Raw genomic sequence first — 22810 nt, forward strand, 5'->3', positions numbered from 1 at the left:
GAAAATTTAAAGTTTCTACGGAACCCTCGGTGCGCGAGTTAAACAAACTCTCACTTGACCGGTTTTTTTTATATCGAGTGAAAGTCAAAAACTCAGGATTCGAATCGATACAGTCCCTCGAGCAAGGGCTCAAGATTGCTAATAAAATGTATGGCAGCCGTTTTGATCCAAAAAAGCGCTACGAGTTTTAAAAAAATTCGTTTTCTGAAACTACTGCACCTTAAAATTGATTGTTGACATGACCGGGACTTACATTTTATTTGACTATACATAAGACATGACGTACGCACATTACTGCCAAATGTAAGCCGTACGTACTGGCACTATCTCAGGGATAAATATCATTTTGTCAGCCTTTACGAAAGTCAATACTTACCACGCATATGCAATCTTTTTCAACCAGGGCGGAAGGTTTCCGGTCATTATAACTAAGGGGTCTTGAAGTTGTCTGTTGGCTTTGGCAGCAAGCTAAAAAGAGAAACATTACATGAAATTTATACTCAATAATAATCATATGTTGCTAGTTTAACTCATACCAAGGAAAAGGAAGATAATGTCAGGTGATAATGAATGAGCCGCGCGTTTATACCTTGGCATTTATGAAGTCAGCATTAGGCACTAGCGGACGGTGGTCGGGCAGGCAGGCGGCGCGGTACAGCGACGGCCAGTGGCGCGACAACGCGTGCAGCGCGCGCAGCAGCGCCAGCGCCGGCAGCGCCGCGTCCTTCACCTCGCGCTCGCCGCCGCTGCCGCCACCGCCGCCGCCACCGCCTCCGCCACCGCCACCGCCGCCGCCGCCGCCGCCGCCGCCGCCGCCGCCGCCGCCACCACCCGCCAGCAGCGGCGACCGCAGGATCATCACTAGTGGCGACTCGCGTGCTGGCACTACTCCATCTACATTTTAATACATTATCAATTTCGTCTGCATGGCTTTAGCAGCAAAACTATTTTTTTTTTAAATACTTAGGTAGATCGATCTATTATCGCTACAATGTATGTATTATTACAATCTGAATAAAGCCAATGTAATGTAACATGTCTAATTTTGAGACAATTCTTGTGGTGTTGTTATTTTTTTACATCGAATAATTGGCGAAATTTACAAATTTCGTTATCTAGTTACCGTTGTTGCTTAAGGCGACGGGAGAGTGGGTAAATTTTCAGATTCTGTCAATATACCCATTTCACATACAAGCGCACTTCACGCACACTACCTCACTTTACAGGGACAGGTCAGTGACCCCATCATGTTTTTTTAAGATAGCACTTAGTTTAGTATTAACCACTGGCCTTTTTTGAGGAATAGAAACTCTAAAGACGTTCCATTGACCGAAGAAAGAGAAACAATACATTTAATCTTGCTTTCCTTGCCTGTTCATGTCATGAAGGTCATTTGATTGTTGACTGTTTTCTGCTTAATATTGCTTTGTCGAGATACGCGTTTTGTAAAATAATACCGAATAAAACCAGATGTCATAAGTCAGATGTCAGATTGTATTTAGTACTTTATACGGTTTTTCATAAGGCTCAAAATTAATTCAATGGGAATTCAAATAAATAGGCAGGGCGGAAATTTAATTTTGGCGAATAAAAATAAAACAACAAAAATATATAAGTGGAAACAGTGTTGGCTAATTTACCTGATATATGTATTTTCTGATTTATTTTTATGTGGTATATTCGCTGTTTGTTTCGTTGTTAAATTAATAAAATAAAAATAAAAAATATGATACCGGTGTTATTTCAGTGCTGAATAACTTAGATCGTATAGATGATGTAGTTGTTGATATTAGTTACGGCGGTGGCAGCAGCAATGAAACCGCGCAGCATAGAACGTGAGGTGTGTTGGGATAAGTGCATATATAAGATGGAATTTAATCGGTGATCAGGAACCAATTTTTCGAATTTGGTATCGAGGGTGATCATATAAATAGGCATTCCTATTTAAAGTTGTTACTTGTATTTTAGATTTTAAAACTTTTGTCCGATTTGTTGTGACTGTAGTCAAGGTTGTAAGTATCAATTGAAAACCTTAATCAAACGGACCAAAAATATTGGGGTCACTTTTTTCGCAGTAAAAATTAAAAAAGCTCGTGACTGAGTAGAAATAATATAAAAATTCCTAATTAATAACACGATTTTTTTGGTAAAATAGAAATGCCCAAAAGTAGCTCTAATACAATTAAGTTTTTTTTATTATACCTAATTTTTTAGGTTGAAATTAAATTATAAAGACTTATGACCATTAAGCTGTCAATTTGTCATTGGCATTAAATTCCCCGCAAAAGCGACGGCACTTGACGTACACCTACTTCCCTAACATTTTACGCAATTACTGCTTATCACAGATACAGACAGATAAGTTTTGCTATAGGTATAAAAACAAAAAACAAAGAGGTGGCCTATCACATATACTTTTAAAAACTATTTTTCCAAAGGCAATGTTTGGCGGGAGAATAATCATTTAGTAGTAGTAGTAAATCACTTTATTGTACAAAACAAAAATTGTTAACATGAAATTCATTTATTTTTAAATTTGTCTATTTTTAACCGACTTCAAGATTTCAAAAGGAGGAGGTTATCAATTCGGTTGTATGTTTTTTTTTATGTTTGTTCTCCATAACTCCGTCATTTCTGGACCGATTTTGAAAATTATTTTTTTGATTGTAAGTATATACATACAGATTGGTCCCGTTATTGTCAAAACGCAGTTCTGATGATGAGATCCACGAGGAATCGAGGGAACTCCTCAAATGTTAAAGGCATACATATAGTGATTTTAGTATTTTCATCAACAAATCAAGCATTTACATTTCAAAAAGTGACATTTGATGAACTGGAACTGCTGATGATGATCAGATCTATGGCAGGTGGTCTATGACAGATTAATCGGTCTTTGCCGTTGAACCTACGGTGCGTATATATCGATAATTGGTGTCCAAAAGGTTAAGCAAGTGGAGTGTCTAATATTTGCTGGCAGGTCATTAACTAAGACGAGAAAAAGGAGATCGAGGACCCAGGTTACTACCTTGACCAATTCCTGATAGTACTGGGTACAGATTAGACCTACATTGGCCATACTGCAATAAATAGGCAACATCGACTTGTTTACTATCATCTAGCTATTAGCAATTATGGTTGTTGTGTTTATAAGATTAAATGTGGTGGAACGCTTTGCTAAGAATCCATGCTGCTCATCACAAAACCAGCCTTTGAGATGCCGATTTATCTGCGAGCAGAGGATACTTTCAAATATTTTTCTGAATATAGATAACACCGCAATTGGCCTGATATTGACCAATAACAACTTTTTTTAGCAGCAGGAAATTGTTTATTGGATATAATTAAAAGCTGGTGGGACATATGAACAGAGAACGGATAGCTGTCAGTGTCAGTGTGTCTGTGGTCATTTTTGAAAGGCATTTTTCTATGGAGAGCGATGTGTATAAATATATTCCGTCGCTGAGTATATGTAGTATAACTGAGTGCGTGGTATCGCATATGAGACTTGTCGGAGACTCTTGTTAGAAATAGAGTGTAGCAGTATCAGGTACAATGGCCAGCCCTCTCAACTAGCCGTTACACGTCTGTATTTCGTGTGACGAGTGGGTCAGGCAATACAATAAATAATATAGAAAGTTGTGTAGCTTACCGTTCCACAGAACGTCCGGCTTGCGACGGGACGAGAGCTTGGTGGGCTGGCCCTTGCCCTTGCGCGAGGCGGCGGTGTCGACGCGCGGCGGCTCGCTGCCCTCCACCGCGCGGTAGTAGATCGTGTGCGTTTGCACCCAGATGCCCGCATTCGCTACATTACATTTTGTTTTATTATATTAGTGTGGGCGGTTCCTCGAGCGAAATATCGTAAGCGCGACGAGTGATTACAACACTTTATTTATTGCTAATGTAATGATTAGTTTACATTTATAAGAAGTATACTAAGATAAGTTAAATTATGTTGCCGGAATATTGAAATTAGTTTACTAAAATAGTAAGCAACAAAAGGTCTAACTTTTTTTACTGAGGAGTTTGATCGCAAATCTGTGCACTAGGGCTGGCAACCCTAGAGTAGAGTCGCCTGAGAAAGAGACGTGGCGATCAATAAAGACACTCACCGAGCGGAGTTTCTGTGTCTGTGTCGGCGTCCGTGTGTTCGCCGAACTGCCGCACGGCCTGGTACACCGTCATGTTGTAGGGCAGCACCGCGTCGCCGATCAGGAACTCCAGCTTGTGGTCGGTGCTGGGAAACATATCTCATGTAATACAATACCAGAGGACAATCGTGCACAAACCGTATGCTTCATGAGTACAAATCGGCATTACTTTGATTTAAAAAATACTCGTACCTATCTTATTTTGTTAATCCAAAGAAAATTATGGTATCTAATCTATGTATGGGATGCATACAGAGTTACTGCCTTTCAACTTTGAGTAGCAGTGTGAGAGATTGTGACGAGATTTTTTCATAGTAGTGCCGTGCAAGTTACGAAGTTTCCAAAAAGTTGGAAAAGATTTCAAAAATTTCGCAAAACGTGGAGAATTTTTCGTTCGCACCATTTTGTGGGTAAGACTGCGTATCTACATAGTCCGATGCTTTCGATTTTCAAAAGAAAAATGTTTGGTATAGTTTTATTTTTAGTGTTTATAACTGTCAGTAATGTAATGAGATGAGATATAATGGATAATGTAAAGTGTTAAAAGAGCAAAGAGTATATAGTGCAGTGCGTAGGTAGGTATGTACTCAGTGGGCTGGTGTATGGGAGGCGTGGCGAGCGAGTCCTCCACGTCGTCCTCGGAGCCAGCGTCGTCGTCCGACTGCGCGGCCGCCGTCGAGCCGTCGCGCGACCGCGCGCTCGCGTAGCCGCGCTGTGCTAGATATCTGACAAACAACAAATAATAACCATATTAAACTGAAACCTATTTTGCCACTGCAGCCACAGCCTAATCTAGCTATGGCGATATTAAGCCAGGGGCAAGAATAGGGATGTTTAATTACTACACACACCTAATAGGCCAGGAAATAAATGCCCAAAAAAAGGTATAGACGGAAATGCTTGGAACACAATTTTTGACCTTGTAGCTTTGTTTGGACTAGTTAGGAGGTGAACATATCAAAAGACCCGGTCCCTTTACTTCGGAAAGGTGTCAATGTTGATACCATAAATGAATTCAGCACCCCTGATTTACACGAAAACGATCCCAAACCCGGCCTAGTAGCTTTACTGATGTAGATAATCAAGATAAAAATGAGAGCCCTAAATAAACCTTCAAGAGCGGATATCTCAAAAACTATACAAGATATCAAAAAAATAGACCTAATAAAACTTGTAACATATTAAATCACTTTTCATTTTGTATAAGTGGCCATGTCGCTCAGACCCATAGTTTCCGAGATATAATCGAAAAACGGAAAAATTTAACCTTTAAACCCCCCTCTCCCCCTTTAGCACCAGGGTTGCGGTCGGGGACTTTTGATATGTTCATCTCCTAACTAGTCCAAACAAAGCTACGAAGTTAAAAACTGTGTTCCTAGTATTTCCCTCTATACCTTCTTATTGCTTGGCCTATAATACGGTGACATAATAAACGATTGTGGTAAAGTAAATGACAAATTACAAATGTTTGCAAAAATACGGCCATGAAATCTATATTTAAAACAGTTAAAGTTGGTTATACATACGAAGAATTTAACAGTGCAGTTGAATACCAGTGAATCTTACCTTTCTATCGCTTGAACTAAGGCAAGCGGATCTATCCGTACGACACCGCCTTTCCATTGCTTGAGATTAGTACAACTTGGGTGGCGTTTGAGATCACACTGCAATAAAACAAAAATGAAACTTGTATCAAAAAATAACTATCAAAACATTTTCGCTTGACCATATTATTCGATAATTATTATCTATCTATGTAGTCATATAAAATACAAATAATATGTAGTTCAGAAATTGGGAACTAGCAAAATCTAGGCAATATTATTTAACCGGTTGTGCATAAAACTCTGCGTCAACTGTCGAATCCAAATGATGCGCCTAGCTCAGACGCAAAAGCAATACCTATAGCCGCCGAGTGTGCTTTATAACTGGGGTTAACTAATCAGGTATTGAGAGATGATTGATTAGCTGTAGCTCAAAGAGGACATATTCGGATGACAATATGTATAAGATTAGGTGTTGTTTGTGCGCACTCACCATGAGCTGATGCGTGTTGAAGAACTTGAGCGCGGAGGTGGCGGGGCGCGCGGGCAAGTCGTGCACGCGCACGGGGAACTGCTCCAGGTGGGACACGCACGCGTTCACCTTGGCCACCAGCGCGGCCAGCGCGCCGCCACCACCACCACCACCGCCCAGGAGCGCGCCGCTCTCCGACCACTCGCTGATGCTGAAATATAACCTAACTATGTACTTAGTCTTATTGGCGTTATTCATAAACGAGTTACTGGCTTGAATTAGCTATTAATCGTTTGTCTTTATCTGTCATTTTGACTTGTGTATTAGTAAGAAAGGGATAAAACATAGTTTAACTAAATCAGGCCCGTAAAGTATTATGAATAAGGGGGTATGTATGTACTGTCTAATTACATTGTTCATTTCCTAATTTTTGTTCACACTCTTATTTTTTCTTTTGGTTAAAGATTATCCGAATGGATATTTAAACTTTAAAGTATAAAAATTTTAATGGTAAAGTAAACAATTTGGTGCCGGTTAAGTCAATCGGCACCATTTTTGACTTAGTAGGTTTTTAATGTCAACGTTTTTCACTGACATAGTGACCGTGAATTAATATACTCTAGCCGCACACGAATTAAAACTTGAACTTCAAAACACAAATGCTATTTCTGATAATAAAAAAAGAAAGATTGTAAATGCAATGGAATGGAAGATGAGGATTGTTTTTTAGAATATCCATTATCTCTTATCCATTTCTATTAAAATGAATTGTTTATAATATATGTCAATATTGTATGTGGTTGGTTAATCGTCTTACTCGGACACCAGCGGCATGTCGGCGAACACGTGCAGGAAGAGGCGCAGGCGCTCCTCGCAGGCGGCCACCTGGTCGGCGTCGCGGCCCTCGCCCTCGCCCTCGCAGTCGCCGTCGCGGTCGCAGTCGCGCGCGCCCGCCACCGTGGCGTCGTCCAGCCCCGTCAGGAACTGCAGCAGGGCGCCCAGTACGCCGGAGTGGTTCACCTGGACAACCAACAGATTATGTTTAAGTCCTCAATCTCGTCGCGCTGTCAACTACCTATCTAAGGTAAACCAGGCCCAGGTAACCAGCCAGAGGTGCCAGCGCTGATAATACTCCAATTGTCTTGGGTAATTCAGCATTGAAAGACGTTACAATCTTCAAATACCTGGGTAGCCAAATCCGAAGCGATAATCGCCTTGCCTCAGAGATTCCATCACGCATAGCCAAAGCTGCAGCCACATTTAGAAAATTAAACCAACGTGTTTGGAAGTCGCACGATCTAAAACACCAAACAACGCTTTCTGAATACAAGGCCATGGTGCTTCCAATACTTACGTACGCTTCAGAGTCTTGGTGCCTGTACAAGGGAGCCATCAGAAAGCTTGACACTTTCCACATGCGTTGTTTACGCAGCATACTTAGAATTAAGTGGCAAGATCGTGTGACTAACACGGAGGTATTACGTCTAGCCAATGTGTCCGGTATGGAGGCCATTCTAATGAAAAGCCAACTGAGATGGAGTGGCCACGTCTGTCGCATGGATGACTGTAGACTCCCTAAATCCGTTTTCTATTCGGAACTCAAGGATGGGAAATATAGCCACGGGGGGCAGTTTCTGCGATATAAAGACGTTCTGAAGCGCCATCTCAAAGCTTGCGACATCCCATCTGAGCGTTGGGAGGAGCTTGCGGTTAAGAGACCGAAATGGCGCAATAAGGTAAGAGAAGGTGTAGCTACTTTCGAAGAAGCTCCCCAACAAACACATTAGCCATAACAACAACTCATTTAGTCCTGAGTGACATAGTAGTTTTATAAGACCCATAATAATAGTTTTAGGTGATACTATGGAAATAAACGGTCTTATATTAATACACTGGCGCTAGTAAGGTGATATAATAGACATATGATTGCATAATGCAGCTAAAGGCTGTAATAAGGTGGTATTAGCTGCCTCTTTATATATTATGGTTACCACTTTAAGTAGATTTTAACGCTGAAGGTTCTTTTGGGGTGCCCATTATAACTTACTCGCGCTATAGCTCTATAATCGTGTTATGTTTACCTTTTAGTGCTTAATGCCGCCTACAGTGTTACAACAACTATAAAAATACTCTTAAGCCATTTAAGAGTGGCAACAGTAATTCTTATAGCTCTTAGTAATATAGTGATACAACCGACATAATTTTCCCTGTTAAATCACGTAGTTTTTTAGTGCTAGAAGTGCTATAACAGCAGTATGGAACCGTAGCTCTTCAAGAGTGTTTGTGCGAACATTATTACAGCTTAAAGTTATTTTTAAGTATTTCAGGTATAAGATACTTCTCTCTATAACCTTTAATGGTTTATCGTGATACATTGTTGTTTAAAGTTGAATGCCACATCAAATATAGCCTTAATAATTATTTACGCCATGTTGTTTACAAACAAACACAAAAATGCTTGAAATATCTAGTAATAAAGCAGTAATTGTTAAGGTCATTTTGTTCTCATATTACAATATCTAGTATGTTTAGCATAATCATTCACAAAACTAAAGATTATAAATAACTTAGTTACAAAAACTAAACTAGGCTAGTAGTTTTAGTATACAAAATTTATCAAAACATGTATATTTACAAGGCGCTTGAAAATTGAGATGTAAAATGCCATATATATAGGTAATGACAGAAAAGTAATAACCGCAATAGAATTTCAGTTGAATTCTCTAATACGTGTCGTGAAACTTTGCTGTGTACTCACCAGGTACCTAATAATAATTCCAATAAACCATCAAGCTGTTGCCATTATAAACAATCTGTCTGACTACGTCACGCAACACTATGAGCGATTATTGGAAATTGTATTAAATATTTTGACATTTTAAAACTACAAACGATTGTTTTCACTACTGCAGCGTTCTTGTAACACTGGAAGTGATACAAGATAACATATCACAAGGTTATTAGAACTATAAGTAAAAATACTGCTACTTTAACCCTTTATTATCACTTCCGGCAAGAATAATCCCTATTGTAGCACTATTATATCACTAGTTTATCACTATTGCACATAAAATGAACCACTGTAGAGCTTCAAGCACTGACGTCGGTGCCTAATTCCGACTATAAGAGAGTTATAGCGTGCTATATCGCTAAATTTTAGGCCGCACTATCGCTATCAGTGTTTAATCGAAATAATAGTCAGCTTTTATCGCTAAAATGTTACTTGGGTCGACTTGAACACCTGGACCAAAAGCGGATTCAACGGAAGTCTCGACCTAAGCCGTCCTACGCATACACTTCTAACGAACAAGGGCAGCTTTATTGTGCGCAGTGCGACCGAATATTTAAAACAAAGTTCGGTTTTGCGAGCCATATACGTGCTCATCAGAGAAAATTGCAAAGGTCGCCGTTGTCGGACACGATATGGAGGGCTATATATATATAAGGTAAAACTAAATAGACGCCCTACTTTTTATAAGTGTAATTATATCTAAATTAATATTGTAGACTAACTCAATAAATGTAGGAAATAAATAATAAATATTAATTAATAAATATTATAGGACATTCTTACACAGATTGACTAAGTCCCACAGTAAGCTCAAGAAGGCTTGTGTTGTGGGTACTTAGACAACGATATATATAATATACAAATACATAAATACATATAAAACACCCAAGACTCAGAAACAAATATCTGTGCTCATCACACAAATAAATGCCCTTACCGGGATTCGAACCCAGGACCATCGGCTTCACAGGCAGGGTCACTACCCACTAGGCCAGACCGGTCGTCAAAGGAAAATAATAACAGAACACATAAATTACACATACATTTACATTTATATAACTCACTACTAACTATTAACTCAAATTAGGTGTCATAAGATTCAAGCTTAATCAGTATTAAGGTTAAAGCAAATTTTAATCTTATTCATCTTAGCGCCACTTGCACCATTCCACTTTTATTTATCGTATGGCAATTATATTTTACACTTTCATTTATTAGCTAGCTTATAATCTAAATCTACATTTGTCCAAGTAGGTGATGGCTGCACTCGTTACGGTTTTAAAATTTTCCACTGGGCCATCGTACTTTGTCAGTGGGCACTCCAAAACGATATGCCGAACAGTTTGCTTTGGGCATCCGCATTCGCAGCACTCCTGATCACTCCATCCCCATTTTTTTCGGAGGTACGCACAGTGGCCGATTTCTGTTCTCAGATGGTTAAGCATGCACCAGGCACGGCGTGAATCATTGAACCCAGGCGCGTGGCTCCGTGGGTTTAGCTTAGAGATCAGATGGGACGTCTGCCTGTGACCATTCTTCGGACCAGGCTTCGTTCAGGTTCCACTGAGAGCATGGTTGGTGGGTAAGGAAAGCCGGTGGGTTTCTGGACTTCAACCTTGTACATCTGAACGTAGCCAAGTCTCTGTTGAGAGGCAGTTCCGGTCGTTCATGGGCTTTGTTAACTTCTCTGAGCAGATGGTGTTTGCGACGGAGGTGGGGGAGGGGCAATGCCGCTTAGAGCTGGGAGCCAATGCACAGGGGTGGGCTTCATGCATCCCGTGATGAGACGTATCGTAGCATTTAGCTGCGTTTCAATGACGCTTGTGTGGGCACTGTTGAGCCAGGCGGGGGCGCAGTATTCCGCTGTAGAGTATACAAGCGCCAAGGCCGATGTTCGCAGGCAGCTGGCAGAGGCTCCCCATGTTGTTCCCGTTAGTTTTTGCAGAATGCCATTCCTGGTTCTCAGTTTTGCTGCGGTATTATTAAGGTGTGAGCTGTAAGTTAAACTTCGGTCCAGAGTGACACCCAGGTATTTGGGAGACGGGTTGTGGTTGAGCAAGGAGCCCCTGAATGGGATGCTGAGTTTCTTGGTAGCTAGTCGGTTATTTAGATGGAAGCAACACACTTCAGTTTTCGAGGCGTTAGGACATAGGCGCCAGCGGGTAAAGTACTCGCCCATAACGGCTAGGTCATATTCTAAGCGGTGTTCAGTGGTACTTATATTGCGATCCTGCACGACTAGAGCTAAGTCGTCAGCGTAAGTGAGTTTCCTCGATTGTCTCTGGCATGTCGTAGGTGTACAAATTGAAAAGAGTGGGAGCCAGGACTGATCCCTGAGGTAGCCCATTATTCAACACCCTAGTACTGCTGGATTCATTCCCAAGGAGGACGCGGAATGGCCTGTTGGTAAGAGCATCCTCGATGATCCTATATATTTTTATACATGGGACCACCTTGAGGAGCTTAGAGGAGGCCTTGCCGCCACACGGTGTCGTAGGCAGCTGTCAGATCTATGAATGCAGTTGACGACTTAAGGTTCTCATTGAAGCCTTTTTCCAAGTGGGTCGTGAGCGCAAGGACTTGATCACTACAGCTGCGGCCTGAGCGAAATCCTGCTTGTTCCTGTGGGATATATTTGTCGATGGTCGGAGCAATGCGATCGAGCAGTACCCGCTCCAGGAGTTTGTACAGCACACTGAGAAGTGCGATTGGGCGGTAGCTGTCTGCTCGGTCGGTCGGTTTAGCAGGCTTAATTACTGCAGTTATCTTCGCCAGTTTCATGGAGGGCGGAATTTTCCCAGAGTTGATGATGGCTGTGAAAAACTTTGCAAGCCACTTTTGCACGCGAGGTCCACAATGCTTAATAAACTCTGGGAAGATGTTGTCTTCTCCGCAGGCCTTCCCGCATTTGATGCACTTGATACTGGACTCGTATTTCATCAGCAGTCACCGAGCGACTGAATTGAGGGTCTGGGGCAGACTGTGACTTCAGCAGTTTCAGCTCCTTCTTCCTTTTTAAATGAGTATTTCGCCGCTATCGGAAAATCTTTAGCTGAAAACTTTTTAACAAACAATTCCAATATTTCTTACAATTCTAATCAACCGGTAAACCCCTTACTATCTCCTTTTGTATTATTAGACACTGATCCCAGGGAAGGTTACACGACTTTAATGAGTTTGAAATCAAATAGTGCCCCGGGTTGGGATAACATATCTGCAACTTTTTTAAAAATGGCTAGTCCAATAGTTGTTCCTATTATAACTCACCTTATCAATATCTGCTTTAAGACCGGCACCTTTCCAAACGCACTTAAAAAGGCAATTATTACGCCAGTGTACAAAAGTGGAAACAGAGATGATACATCCAACTACAGGCCAATTTCTGTTTTACCAGCTATCTCTAAAATATTAGAAAAACTACTCAATAACCGCATTCTTAATTACCTCACAAACTTCAAAATACTATCAGACAATCAATATGGCTTTAGAAAAGGACTATCTACTGAAGATGCAGTAACAGCTCTCACATCTCTGATCGTAGACAAAATAGATAAAAAAAAAAATGCTTAACAGTATTTTTAGATTTAAAAAAAGCATTCGATACTGTTTCCATTCCTACCTTAGTCTCAGTTTTAGAAAATATAGGTATAAGAGACGTCCCACTACAACTTTTTAAAGACTATCTGCAAAACCGTACGCAAAAAGTAAAAATAGGAACCTACATAAGCGAAGAATCAGAAATATCTTTTGGTGTGCCACAGGGGAGCGTCCTTGGCCCAACCCTATTTTTAATATATATAAACCAGCTTTGTAATATGCACATTAATAGAGGACACCTTTTTTACCTATGCCGATGATACTGCCATTGTCTTCACTGGAGACACTTGGGAAGACGTGAAACACTCTGCAGAACTAGGTTTATCAGAAGTTGCTTGCTGGCTCCACTCTCGTCTCCTTACATTAAACGCAACAAAAACAAACTACATTTGCTTCACAAACTACAATAGTTCACAACCTGGCTCCATTTATAACATAAAAATTCATACATGTAATAACAATATACAAAACTGTGCATGCTCTGTTATAAATAAAGTTGAAAGCGTTAAGTATTTAGGGATATTAGTCGACCAACGCCTAACATGGCACTTGCAAATAGAGCTGCTCATGAGCCGTGTCAGGAAGCTTATATGGGTCTTTAAAAATTTAAGACATATCGCTACTTCACAACTTCTTAAACAAATATATTTAACCTTAGTTCAATCAATAATTAGTTACTGCATACCGGTATGGGGAGGCGCTACTAAAACCAAATTTTTAGAGCTCGAAAGAGCCCAGAGATCATTATTAAAAGTTATGCATTTTAAACCATTTAGATTTCCAACTGTAGACCTATTTAAGCTTTCTGATGTACTAACTGTAAGAAAACTCTACATATTATTTGCAACCTTAAAAATACACAAATCTAAACCATATACACCTACCACACGAAATCCAAGGAGAAACGGTAACATAATTCCAACCACTTCAATAAATACCACATACGCTAGTAGACAATTTGTCTATAAATCCGGCAAATTATACAATGTCATACATAAGCACTTAAATATATATCACTTACCATTTTATAAATGTAAAAAAATTATAACAGACTGGCTTAAATGTAAGAGTTATTATGATACAGAAAACTTAATTCAAAATGTTTTAGGAACCTAAACACCACACACACATTACATTCACGCGCGCCGCGGCGCGCGTGCGCACACACACACACACACACACACGCGCGCGCGCGCGCGCGCGCACTCATATGGACTTGCAAGTCCATCTTCTCATTAGGTTAAATTAAGCTATAAGTAATCATTTATTATATACAACACATAGTTCATGATCAGCTGGCTTCGTCAAGTGCTTACAACAATAAATCAGCTACAGGCTTCGTCACCTACTAACAAATGATATAATCCGCAACAGGCTTTGTCAATCTTAAACACTAAATTAAACTAGGCCAAGTCCCCACTTCGGACCGTAGCCGGTTCAAAAGTCCCCATGATACTGGCAGCGTTGCCCCGTTGAAATGCCTTGGACTGTGCTTTCCTATTTCAACTGGCGTGCTCGGTTTAGGGATGTTATGAGGGCGTGGCCGACATTGCTGTCCGCAGTGCTGGTGTATTCTTGCCACAGGGGTCTCGGTGTCAGAGTTCCAGCACGGTATGTATTGCTTGCGATATCCACGTGGAATGTATTTTTTTGCCGTCGAGATTATTAATTTTAAAAATCTCTCGTAATTTTCTACTAGGGGCGGTATCCATCTAATTGAGTCATCCAATACCTGGGTGTAACTTCCCCAGTCGGCTTTGTGGAAATTCCAGCGTGGCACAGGGAATGACTGGATTATTGGTATCTTAACACCGACGTCCAGAAGGACTGGGCGATGTTGGGTATGTGGGAAATCCTGCAGTACAGTTCTATTTACTGGTATGGGGCGCCGGTTGCAGTCAAGGGAAACAAAGGCTAGGCCGGGGTTATATTCTCGGCCCCAGCGAGCAGATTTAAAGGTGCCTTTATCCTTGTTCCCGAACACCAGAAAGTAGTTACACTCATCTGCCCAATCCACAATGGCCTCACCATTACTATCATTACCTTTATAACCCCAGGAGGTGTGATGGCTATTAAAATCTCCTACTACGATGGAAGGGTGTCCGAAGTTTGGAAGTGCAGGTTGGGGCCACGGACTATTCGGTGGTTTGTAAATATTGCATATCTTCGTATCTCCCACTTGTACTATTGTAATTGCGGTATTCACATCGTTTCTTCTTTCTTTCGGAATTTCGGGGAGCACTTCCGCCAACTTGCTCCCCGAATTACGGCGGCAGCTTCAGCGGTGAGCAGGCTGCTGCCCAATGTAGGAGGGCCGAATCTCGCGTGCCGCCGCTTGTACGCGGGGGTGGCCCGAAGCATGGCCCTATATGGGGCGCCGATTTGGGCCGACAGGCTCAATGCAGAAAATAGGGCTCGACTCCGGGCCCCGCAAAGAGTGGTGGCCATTCGGGTGGTGCGGGGCTACCGCACGGTGGCGTGGGCGGCGGCATGCATAGCGGGCACAATGCCCTGGGAGCTGGACGCACAGGTGCTCGCAGAAGCGCACAGAGAGCGGGTAAGGCGCAGGGCCCTGAATGAGTTCCCCGCTCCCGAAGAGCTAAGAGAGGAGCGCCGCCAAGCGCAAATGAGGATGAGGGACCGATGGAAAAACGACCTGGAGGACTCCCTCTATGGAGTTCGCACTATAGGGGCACTCCTCCCGTCGTTCGACCAATGGCTGGAGAGGGGGCATGGCAAGATCGGGTTTAGGCTGACGCAGGTAATGACCGGACATGGATGCTTCGGTCATTACCTGCATATAATCAGGAGGGAAGCCAGCACGGTCTGCCACGAGTGCGGTGACCCGGATGACACTGCCCAACACACCCTAGAGGTGTGCAGTCGCTGGGCGCAGGAACGCCGCACCCTGATCGGTGCCATCGGAGTGGATGATCTCTCGCTCCACAGCGTTGAGGCGGCCATGCTGAGGAGCGAGAGACTGGGAGGCGGTGGCCCCCTTCTGCGAAAGCGTCATTTCTCAGAAGGAGGCCTTGGAGCGGGAGCGCGAAGAAAGAGCTGATGCGCTCCCGATCCGGCGCAGACGTAGAGGTAGGAGACGGGCACATTTTGCTGCCCGTCAATACCCCTAGTGGAGTCCGTGGGTAAGGGGCCCACAATGGAAGACTCCACACGTCTGGAGGAGGGATTGTAGCGCATTCCAATCCTTCCCTCCTTCGGCGCGGAAGCCTCTGGGTGAACCAAGGCAGCCGGGGGACGTCGTGGTAGAACGTTTGCGACCCCATGGCGCCCCCATAAACGGCAGTGCAGAGAATCGCCGCAGGGGATGTTAGTGGGTATTCTCCTCCCCTCCCTCTGACTAACAGAGGGAGCAGGAGGAGCGAGTTCCACATACCACCCCCCCTTATGGGCTTCCCTGGCCCGAGGGTGAGATGCGTAGGCATTTACCCCTGCGAAAAAAAAAAAAGGGCCTCGCTATCCGAATGGATATATATAGTATGGTTGCCGTAGTTGCTTTGCAGATTGATTGACGCACATTCAATAATGGCGTATACCTCTGCCTGGAATATAGAGCAAAAACGCCCTAGGTTTAAGCTGATGCTTTTCCTGGGCTCTTCACCATATACTCACATCGTTTATAGAGTTGCATATAATTGTAGCCGATGGTAGAAGGTTGTCACGTATGTATATAGCCGTACCGTATTTAGCGTGGTAGCGTATGTAGCACATAGCATGTGGAAGCCAGGGATAGTACCATCCCACTAACTCGGGGTTAAGCGGTTAAACCTTTAAACTAGTGTCAAATTGTACTGGTAAACATGGTAACTCCACGTTAAACCGGTTAACACCGGGTTAGTAAATGGTGTAAGTGAGAAGTAGAGAAATTAACAACCGGAGTCTCCTTGTCTGTAATTTTCTGTACAAAACAGTCTGCTGATTTTTGCGGGAGGGGCATGTCAAATGTATGGCTATTTGTACATGACGTACAAATAGCCATGTCAGATAAACGTCAGTCCATACAATGAGTATGACCATTGGGCGAGGTTTCCGACATAGGGGTAAGCTCTTTAAGGCGACTCCGGTTGTTAAATTCTCTAAGTTATTAGTATGTAATACGTTTTATCATACCTGCCAAACAACTTAATTGCTAAATATTTATCAGTACGGTTTTTACTCACTATTATTTTTAGTCGCTTTTGGCATACGCAGCGTAAAGAACATGGACACCAGGAACTCAGCGGTGGCAGAGCATGCGAACGATATAGGCGCGTCCCATTTCATTCGTTTCGATAAAGCGAGATTACTGGTACAAGAGAAATGTTTTGTGCCGCGTAAGATTCGCGAGGCGATTGAAATTGCACGCCGCCCTAATTTCAATCGGGACGGAGGCTGGATGTTGCCACCTGCATGGAAGCCTATAATACCTAGGGTCAAGCGGCAAGTGTGTTGTGACGATCGCGGGGACATAGTGAGTGCAGTGTGCTTGACTTCGTTCGATACAGCCGCCCTACCAGACCTTCACTTGACGACTCCATCTGCGGACTGCCCCGCGCCCCCCGCCCCCGCCCCATCAGCGCGTGCGAAACGAGCGACGAGGCGGGCGGCGCGGGCAGTGCACGACGTACAACCGCCGCGGACACTCGTGCCTGAGGATGGATTCCCAAAGAATCCGAAACATGTCGCCAAAAGCGACTAAAAATAATAGTGAGTAAAAACCGTACTGATAAATATTTTGAAATATGTCTCACGATAGTTTAAGTGAACTTAATTGCTATTAAGTAAGATAAACTCATGTATGGATTGAGCACTCTAAGGTATTACTGGGTACTGGTATGGTATTAGTTGCGTGCACGTCCGGTACGTGTAATGACGGGGTTATAATATAACCTTGGAGCGGCGTGCGTATGCGTACCTCGAAGGGCGATACGTCGTGCTGCATGAGCGTGTCGCGCAGCTGCTCGAGCGCGGCGCGGCGCTGCGGAGAGGGCGCGTGCGGCAGCGCGCCGGCCAGCACGGCCAGCTGGTCCAGCGCGCCGCCGCCGCCGCCCAGCGCACCCCACTCGCGCACCAGCCGCGCTGCCGTCCACTGGATCCACTCGCGGACTTTCTCTCTGAACAAACGATAGCGAATATGTCACACAGTCACACCACATGAAACTCTTGATTGAACAACAACTGAGCACGCGATGTCGCGTAACTCAGTGCAGAGAAAGCTTGCTTGTCTGTAGTAAAGTTATCTTTCTTTCAAGAAACGTACAGTATGTGTCGTAAAAAATCGTCACTTAGGGCGAAAAAATTAGTTTGAGTCTAGTTTAACGGGCAATTTGGGATATCACAGTTATGGAAACCCTAAAGCCCATTTAAGAAGGTAATGTAATGTGAAAGTTTTTTAAGCTTATGTAAGAATTAATTATGACGTAGGTAGTATGTGGATAGTAGTAAATGGGCAATCGCGTCGCAAAATTTCTTATTAATGTACAATATCGTAGTCAAACTACAAATACTGAAATCTGAATTGAAGAAAATAGCTTAAAACAGTTTGAAGGTATTGAATAAATAATATGTAGGTATTAAATAAATAAAAATCGGCAAAGCGCGAGTCGGATTCGCGCACCGAGGGTTCCGTACTTTTTAGTATTTGTAAAAATAATTTTGTATAGCGGCAACAGAAATACATTATCTGTGAAAATGTCAACTGTTTAGCTATCACGGTTCATGAGATACAGCCTGGTGACAGACAGACAGACGGACAGCGGAGTCTTAGTAATAGGGTCCCGTTTTACCCTTTGGGTACGGAACCCTAATAAAAAAGACATTAATGATCATTGATGAATGTTCCTTTTTTTATTAATATTGTTGGTTTACCTATCTCACAAAACTCAACTTTTTATTTCAGATTTCCAAAGGACGAGGAATAGGGGATATTACTGCAATGTTTTGCCACCAGAGTGCAGGACTAGCTTTTTTTAGTGCACCGTAGAGTAACTCATTCATAAGGTTTTTGACAAGATTTCAGGGGACCTACCGGAAAACTCGAATCCGGAACTTGAACAGTTGTAAAGGATAAGGAAATCAATTGCCGTAAGCAGACAACACTAAAAATAATAGATGGAAATGTGTTTGTCAAGTTTTAAAGAATATATCCAAAAAATATAACAAATTGTCATTATTTTAATATGTTAAAAGATGAACGTGTATGCAAAGCAATGAGGATATAATAAGATAGAGCGGTACTGTCATAGTAAATTTTGTAACCACTGTAAATTCACTGCCATCTATCGACACACTTTAAAACTAAAAATGAAGATTTATAAAAATACGTTAAAATGTATTTTAAATATGGATAAATGATTTTTTTAATTTCATTAATTATTTTTATATGATTTTGACCCATGTTCTTTCACTGGTATGCGTTAAAATTATAAATAACAAACGAAACAGTCAACGCCCTCTATACGAGACTAGGCCAAAACTAGTGGCGCCATCTGATCGAGGGTATATCTATCTTTGATGCAAAGTAATGCAGAAACAAGTGTTAAATACAAACTAATCGCCCAAATATGGCGTTAACTCTATAACAATATTTACAATTTCAGAACCTATCACCAAATTATAGCAGTTGAAATTTACATAACAACTATTGCTGAAATAATCACAATTTTTTTACAGAAAACTTCACTGAAATCGGTCATTATGTTTTTTATATGACATGTATTTTAGATAATAACTAACCCATGGCATTGCGTTAAACAAGGAGTAGAAAAATGGTTGTTCTAATAGGGTATGGACGGTATAGAAAGGACGACAATCTCTTATGGCAGAACTGTTGCAAAAGTGACCAGCTTTCAGCTGTAAATAATAGTTCCTAATCTCTCCGGTGGCTCTAGGTAGGTTTTGGGACCAAAGAGTATTTTAATATATAGGAGACTCTTATGACATGAACCATAGAGGTATAATAATGTAGAGATGAAATGGCGGAGGGGCAACAAATAACCCGACCATATTACGTAGGTTGTTTTTGGTCATAGACATAGTATAATAGTTATAGACATGAAACCGAGCGACCAGGGGTAAGAGAAAGACATATTCATGTATTGACAGGTTAATGTATGGCAGCATAATCCTTTTTCTCTTTCACTCTTATAAATTTCGGTATTTCGCCATCGCCTCCTACCTATGCTGCCATAACCCGACCATGAAAAAAAAAACCCGGTCGGTGATAAGGACAAAGCATGGCACTATTTTCTCTTTCCTCTTATAGGAATCGCAATAAGACAATCTTTCTCTATCAAAGAGTGTCATGCCCTTGTTTTTGGTATGTTGCACTGTGGGATGAAATTCGGCTCTCATTGACATAGAAACCGAAATCGTTATTTTTATGTTTTTTTTTCATTGAAATAGGTTAAGCATTATTATGGTAACTTATGAATTTTAGACGATTAGGAATGAAAACTGTCGAGTTACGATTCTTTTTCAAAAAAAAAATGTATGGAGCAGGAACAAGAAATCATTATTACTCAAGAACTGCAAACCGAACCGTAATATCCTCGCAGATGGTAATACTATGAATTATTTGTGATTTTTGGCATACTACGTATATCCGTCACGGGTGCGTTTAAAAAAAAACATTAATTGTTTCTATGGAAAAAACACAAAAACCAGTCAACATTTTAAGGATTTTTTGAATGAAATGGGTTTAGCTCAGTATGTTTATGCCAACTTATAAGTTTCAGACGATTTGAGTTGATAATAGTTATGATTTTTTTTCAAAAAAAATGTATGGAGCCGTAACAAAAAAACCGGCCAAGTGCGAGTCGGACTCGCGCACGAAGGGTTCCGTACCATTACGCAAAAAACTGCTATAAAATCACGTTTGTTGTATGGGAGCCACACTTAATTTTTTTTTCTGTTTTCAGTATTTGTTGTTATAGCGGCAACAGAAATACATCATCTGTGAAAATTTCAACTGTCTAGCTATATATAGCAACGGTTCATGAGATACAGCCTGGTGACAGACGGACAGCGGAGTCTTAGTAATAGGGTCCCGTTTTTACCCTTTGGGTACGGAACCCTAAAAACTAAATATCTCAAGAACCGCAACAAATATGGTAATATCCTTGCAGATAGTTATGCTACGAATTATTTGTGTTTTTTTCGTGACGGGTGCGTTTAAAAAACAAATCATTAAATGCTTATATGGAAAAAACACAAAAACCAAAGTCAACATTATAAGGATTTTATGAATGAAATGGGTTTAGCTCTGTATGTTTATGCTAACTTATAAGTTTCAGACGATTTGAGTTGAAAATATAAGTATTGTTTATTTTTAAATAAATGTATGGAGCAGGAACAAAAAATCAAGATATCTCTAAAACCACAACCAAAACGGTAATATCCTTTCAGATGGTTATATAATGAATTATTTTTGATTTTTTTGCATACTACATATATCCGTCAGCGTCACGGATGCGATTTTTTTCTAAATCGTTTATTGTTTCTATGGAAAAAACAAAAACCAGTCAAATTTTAAGGGTTGTTTTTGATTGAAATGGGTTTTAATGGATCAATACTGGATTGTTATGCTAACTCGTGAATTTCAGGCGATTAGGCATGAATTTAGTAGTTACAAAAAATATATATGTAGTATGCTAAAAAATCAAAAATAATTTATTATATAACCATCTGATAGGATATTACCGTTTTGGTTGTGGTTTTATAGTTAGATATCTTGATTTTTTGTTCCTGCTTTATACATTTATTTTGAAAAAAAAAAAAAAAAACAACTACTATTTTCAACTTAAATCGTCTGAAACTTTTGGGTAGCATAGACACATACTGGGCAAAACCCATTTCAATCAAAAGTAACTTAAAATATTGACTTTGGTTTTTGTGTTTTTTCTTTAGAAACAATTGATTTTAAAAAAACCGCACCCGTCATGGATATATGTAGTATGCCAAAAAATCACAAATAATTCATAGTATTACCATCTGCGAGGATATTACGGTTCGTTTTGTGGTTCTTGAGTAATAATGATTTCTTGTTCCTGCTCCATTCCTTTTTTTTTTGGAAATATATCGTAACTCGACAGTTTTCATTCCTAATCGTCTAACATTTATAAGTTACCATAACAATGCTGGGCTAAACCTATTCTAAACCTATTATCAAAAAACATAAAAATAACGATTTCGGTTTCTATGTCAATGAGAGCCGAATTTCGTCCCACAGTGTGTTGTCGGGAATGTTAAGTGTTTCTAATTTTGTCGCATTGCGTATGTTCTGTCCCTCACGGTCGCACATCTATATAAAATACTAGGTGTACGGTCAAGGTACTTCGGTGTATGGTGGCGCCGCCTATTTACAGTTTTTTGATGGACACTTTTCATATATAGAGATTTTCCTCCTTTTACTTCTACACTCCATATAACAGGGGATAGTTATTACTGCAATGTTCTGCCACCAGAGTGCAGCACTAGCCTTTTTAGTAAACTTACACATACTGTACCTTTAACATGTTTTTGACAAGTTTTCAGAGATAATAAAATATGACATTGATGCATCAAGGCAGTTTGTTTACAGAGGACCTACCGGGAAACGCGAATCCGAAATTTCGCTATCTGCCTCTTTATCGCTCGAATATGCAAGAGATATTAGATAACAAAATTTCGATTTTCTTGTTTCGCGATAGACCCTCAGATCAGATTGTGGTAGTGGCGCCCCCTACGCAGAGTTTCGCGTAATATTCCCTATTTGAAGGCAACTTACATATTTATAACATAAGAACATTGCATGTTAAATAAAAACTAGTAAAAACAACACAAAACAAAATACTTCAACAAGCAATGTCATAACAACACAAAACAATATATAATCAAATCTGCCTGTGAAGCCGATGGTCCTGGGTTCAAGTCCCGGTAAGGGCATTTATTTGTGTGATGAGCACAGATATTTGTTCCTAAGTCATGGTTGTTTTCTATGTATTTAAGTATCTATATATTATATATATATCGTTGTCTGAGTACCCACAACACAAGCCTTCTTGAGCTTACCGTGGGGCTTAGTCAATTTGTGTAAAAAATGTCCTATAATATTTATTTATTTATTTATGTAATGCATGGCAAAAGCCAGTGTAGTATTAAAATTGTTCGCTTAGCAACAATGATAAATTAATTTGATAGGTAACATATTCAGTTTCCTTGTTTTCTTGAATAAATCGTAATGCAATAGACTTCATAGCTAGATTAGTAGCAACACGCC

At 40.9% G+C, this 22810-nt stretch overlaps 1 protein-coding gene and 1 long non-coding RNA gene across 7 annotated transcripts in view; one reads left to right on the forward strand and one right to left on the reverse strand.

The window, feature by feature from the left end:
* The window catches only part of LOC134754980 (uncharacterized), a 543731-nt gene that overhangs the window by 397071 nt on the left and 123850 nt on the right, over positions 1-22810 (forward strand). The window lies entirely within an intron of this gene.
* Positions 1-22810, reverse strand: part of LOC134754804 (E3 ubiquitin-protein ligase TRIP12) — a 175147-nt gene that overhangs the window by 14032 nt on the left and 138305 nt on the right. For all 6 annotated transcript variants that reach the window (XM_063691179.1, XM_063691178.1, XM_063691180.1 and 3 more), the window contains exons 24-32: positions 17468-17666; positions 6985-7187; positions 6189-6378; positions 5718-5815; positions 4739-4876; positions 4113-4237; positions 3653-3805; positions 590-894; positions 377-468 (exon numbers count right to left, since the gene is read on the reverse strand). In XM_063691179.1, the coding sequence (XP_063547249.1) occupies positions 377-468; positions 590-894; positions 3653-3805; positions 4113-4237; positions 4739-4876; positions 5718-5815; positions 6189-6378; positions 6985-7187; positions 17468-17666 (1503 nt within the window). The remainder of the gene's footprint in view (positions 1-376; positions 469-589; positions 895-3652; positions 3806-4112; positions 4238-4738; positions 4877-5717; positions 5816-6188; positions 6379-6984; positions 7188-17467; positions 17667-22810) is intronic.

This window comes from Cydia strobilella, chromosome Z (genome assembly GCF_947568885.1).
Source record: "Cydia strobilella chromosome Z, ilCydStro3.1, whole genome shotgun sequence".
Lineage (NCBI taxonomy): Eukaryota > Metazoa > Arthropoda > Insecta > Lepidoptera > Tortricidae > Cydia > Cydia strobilella.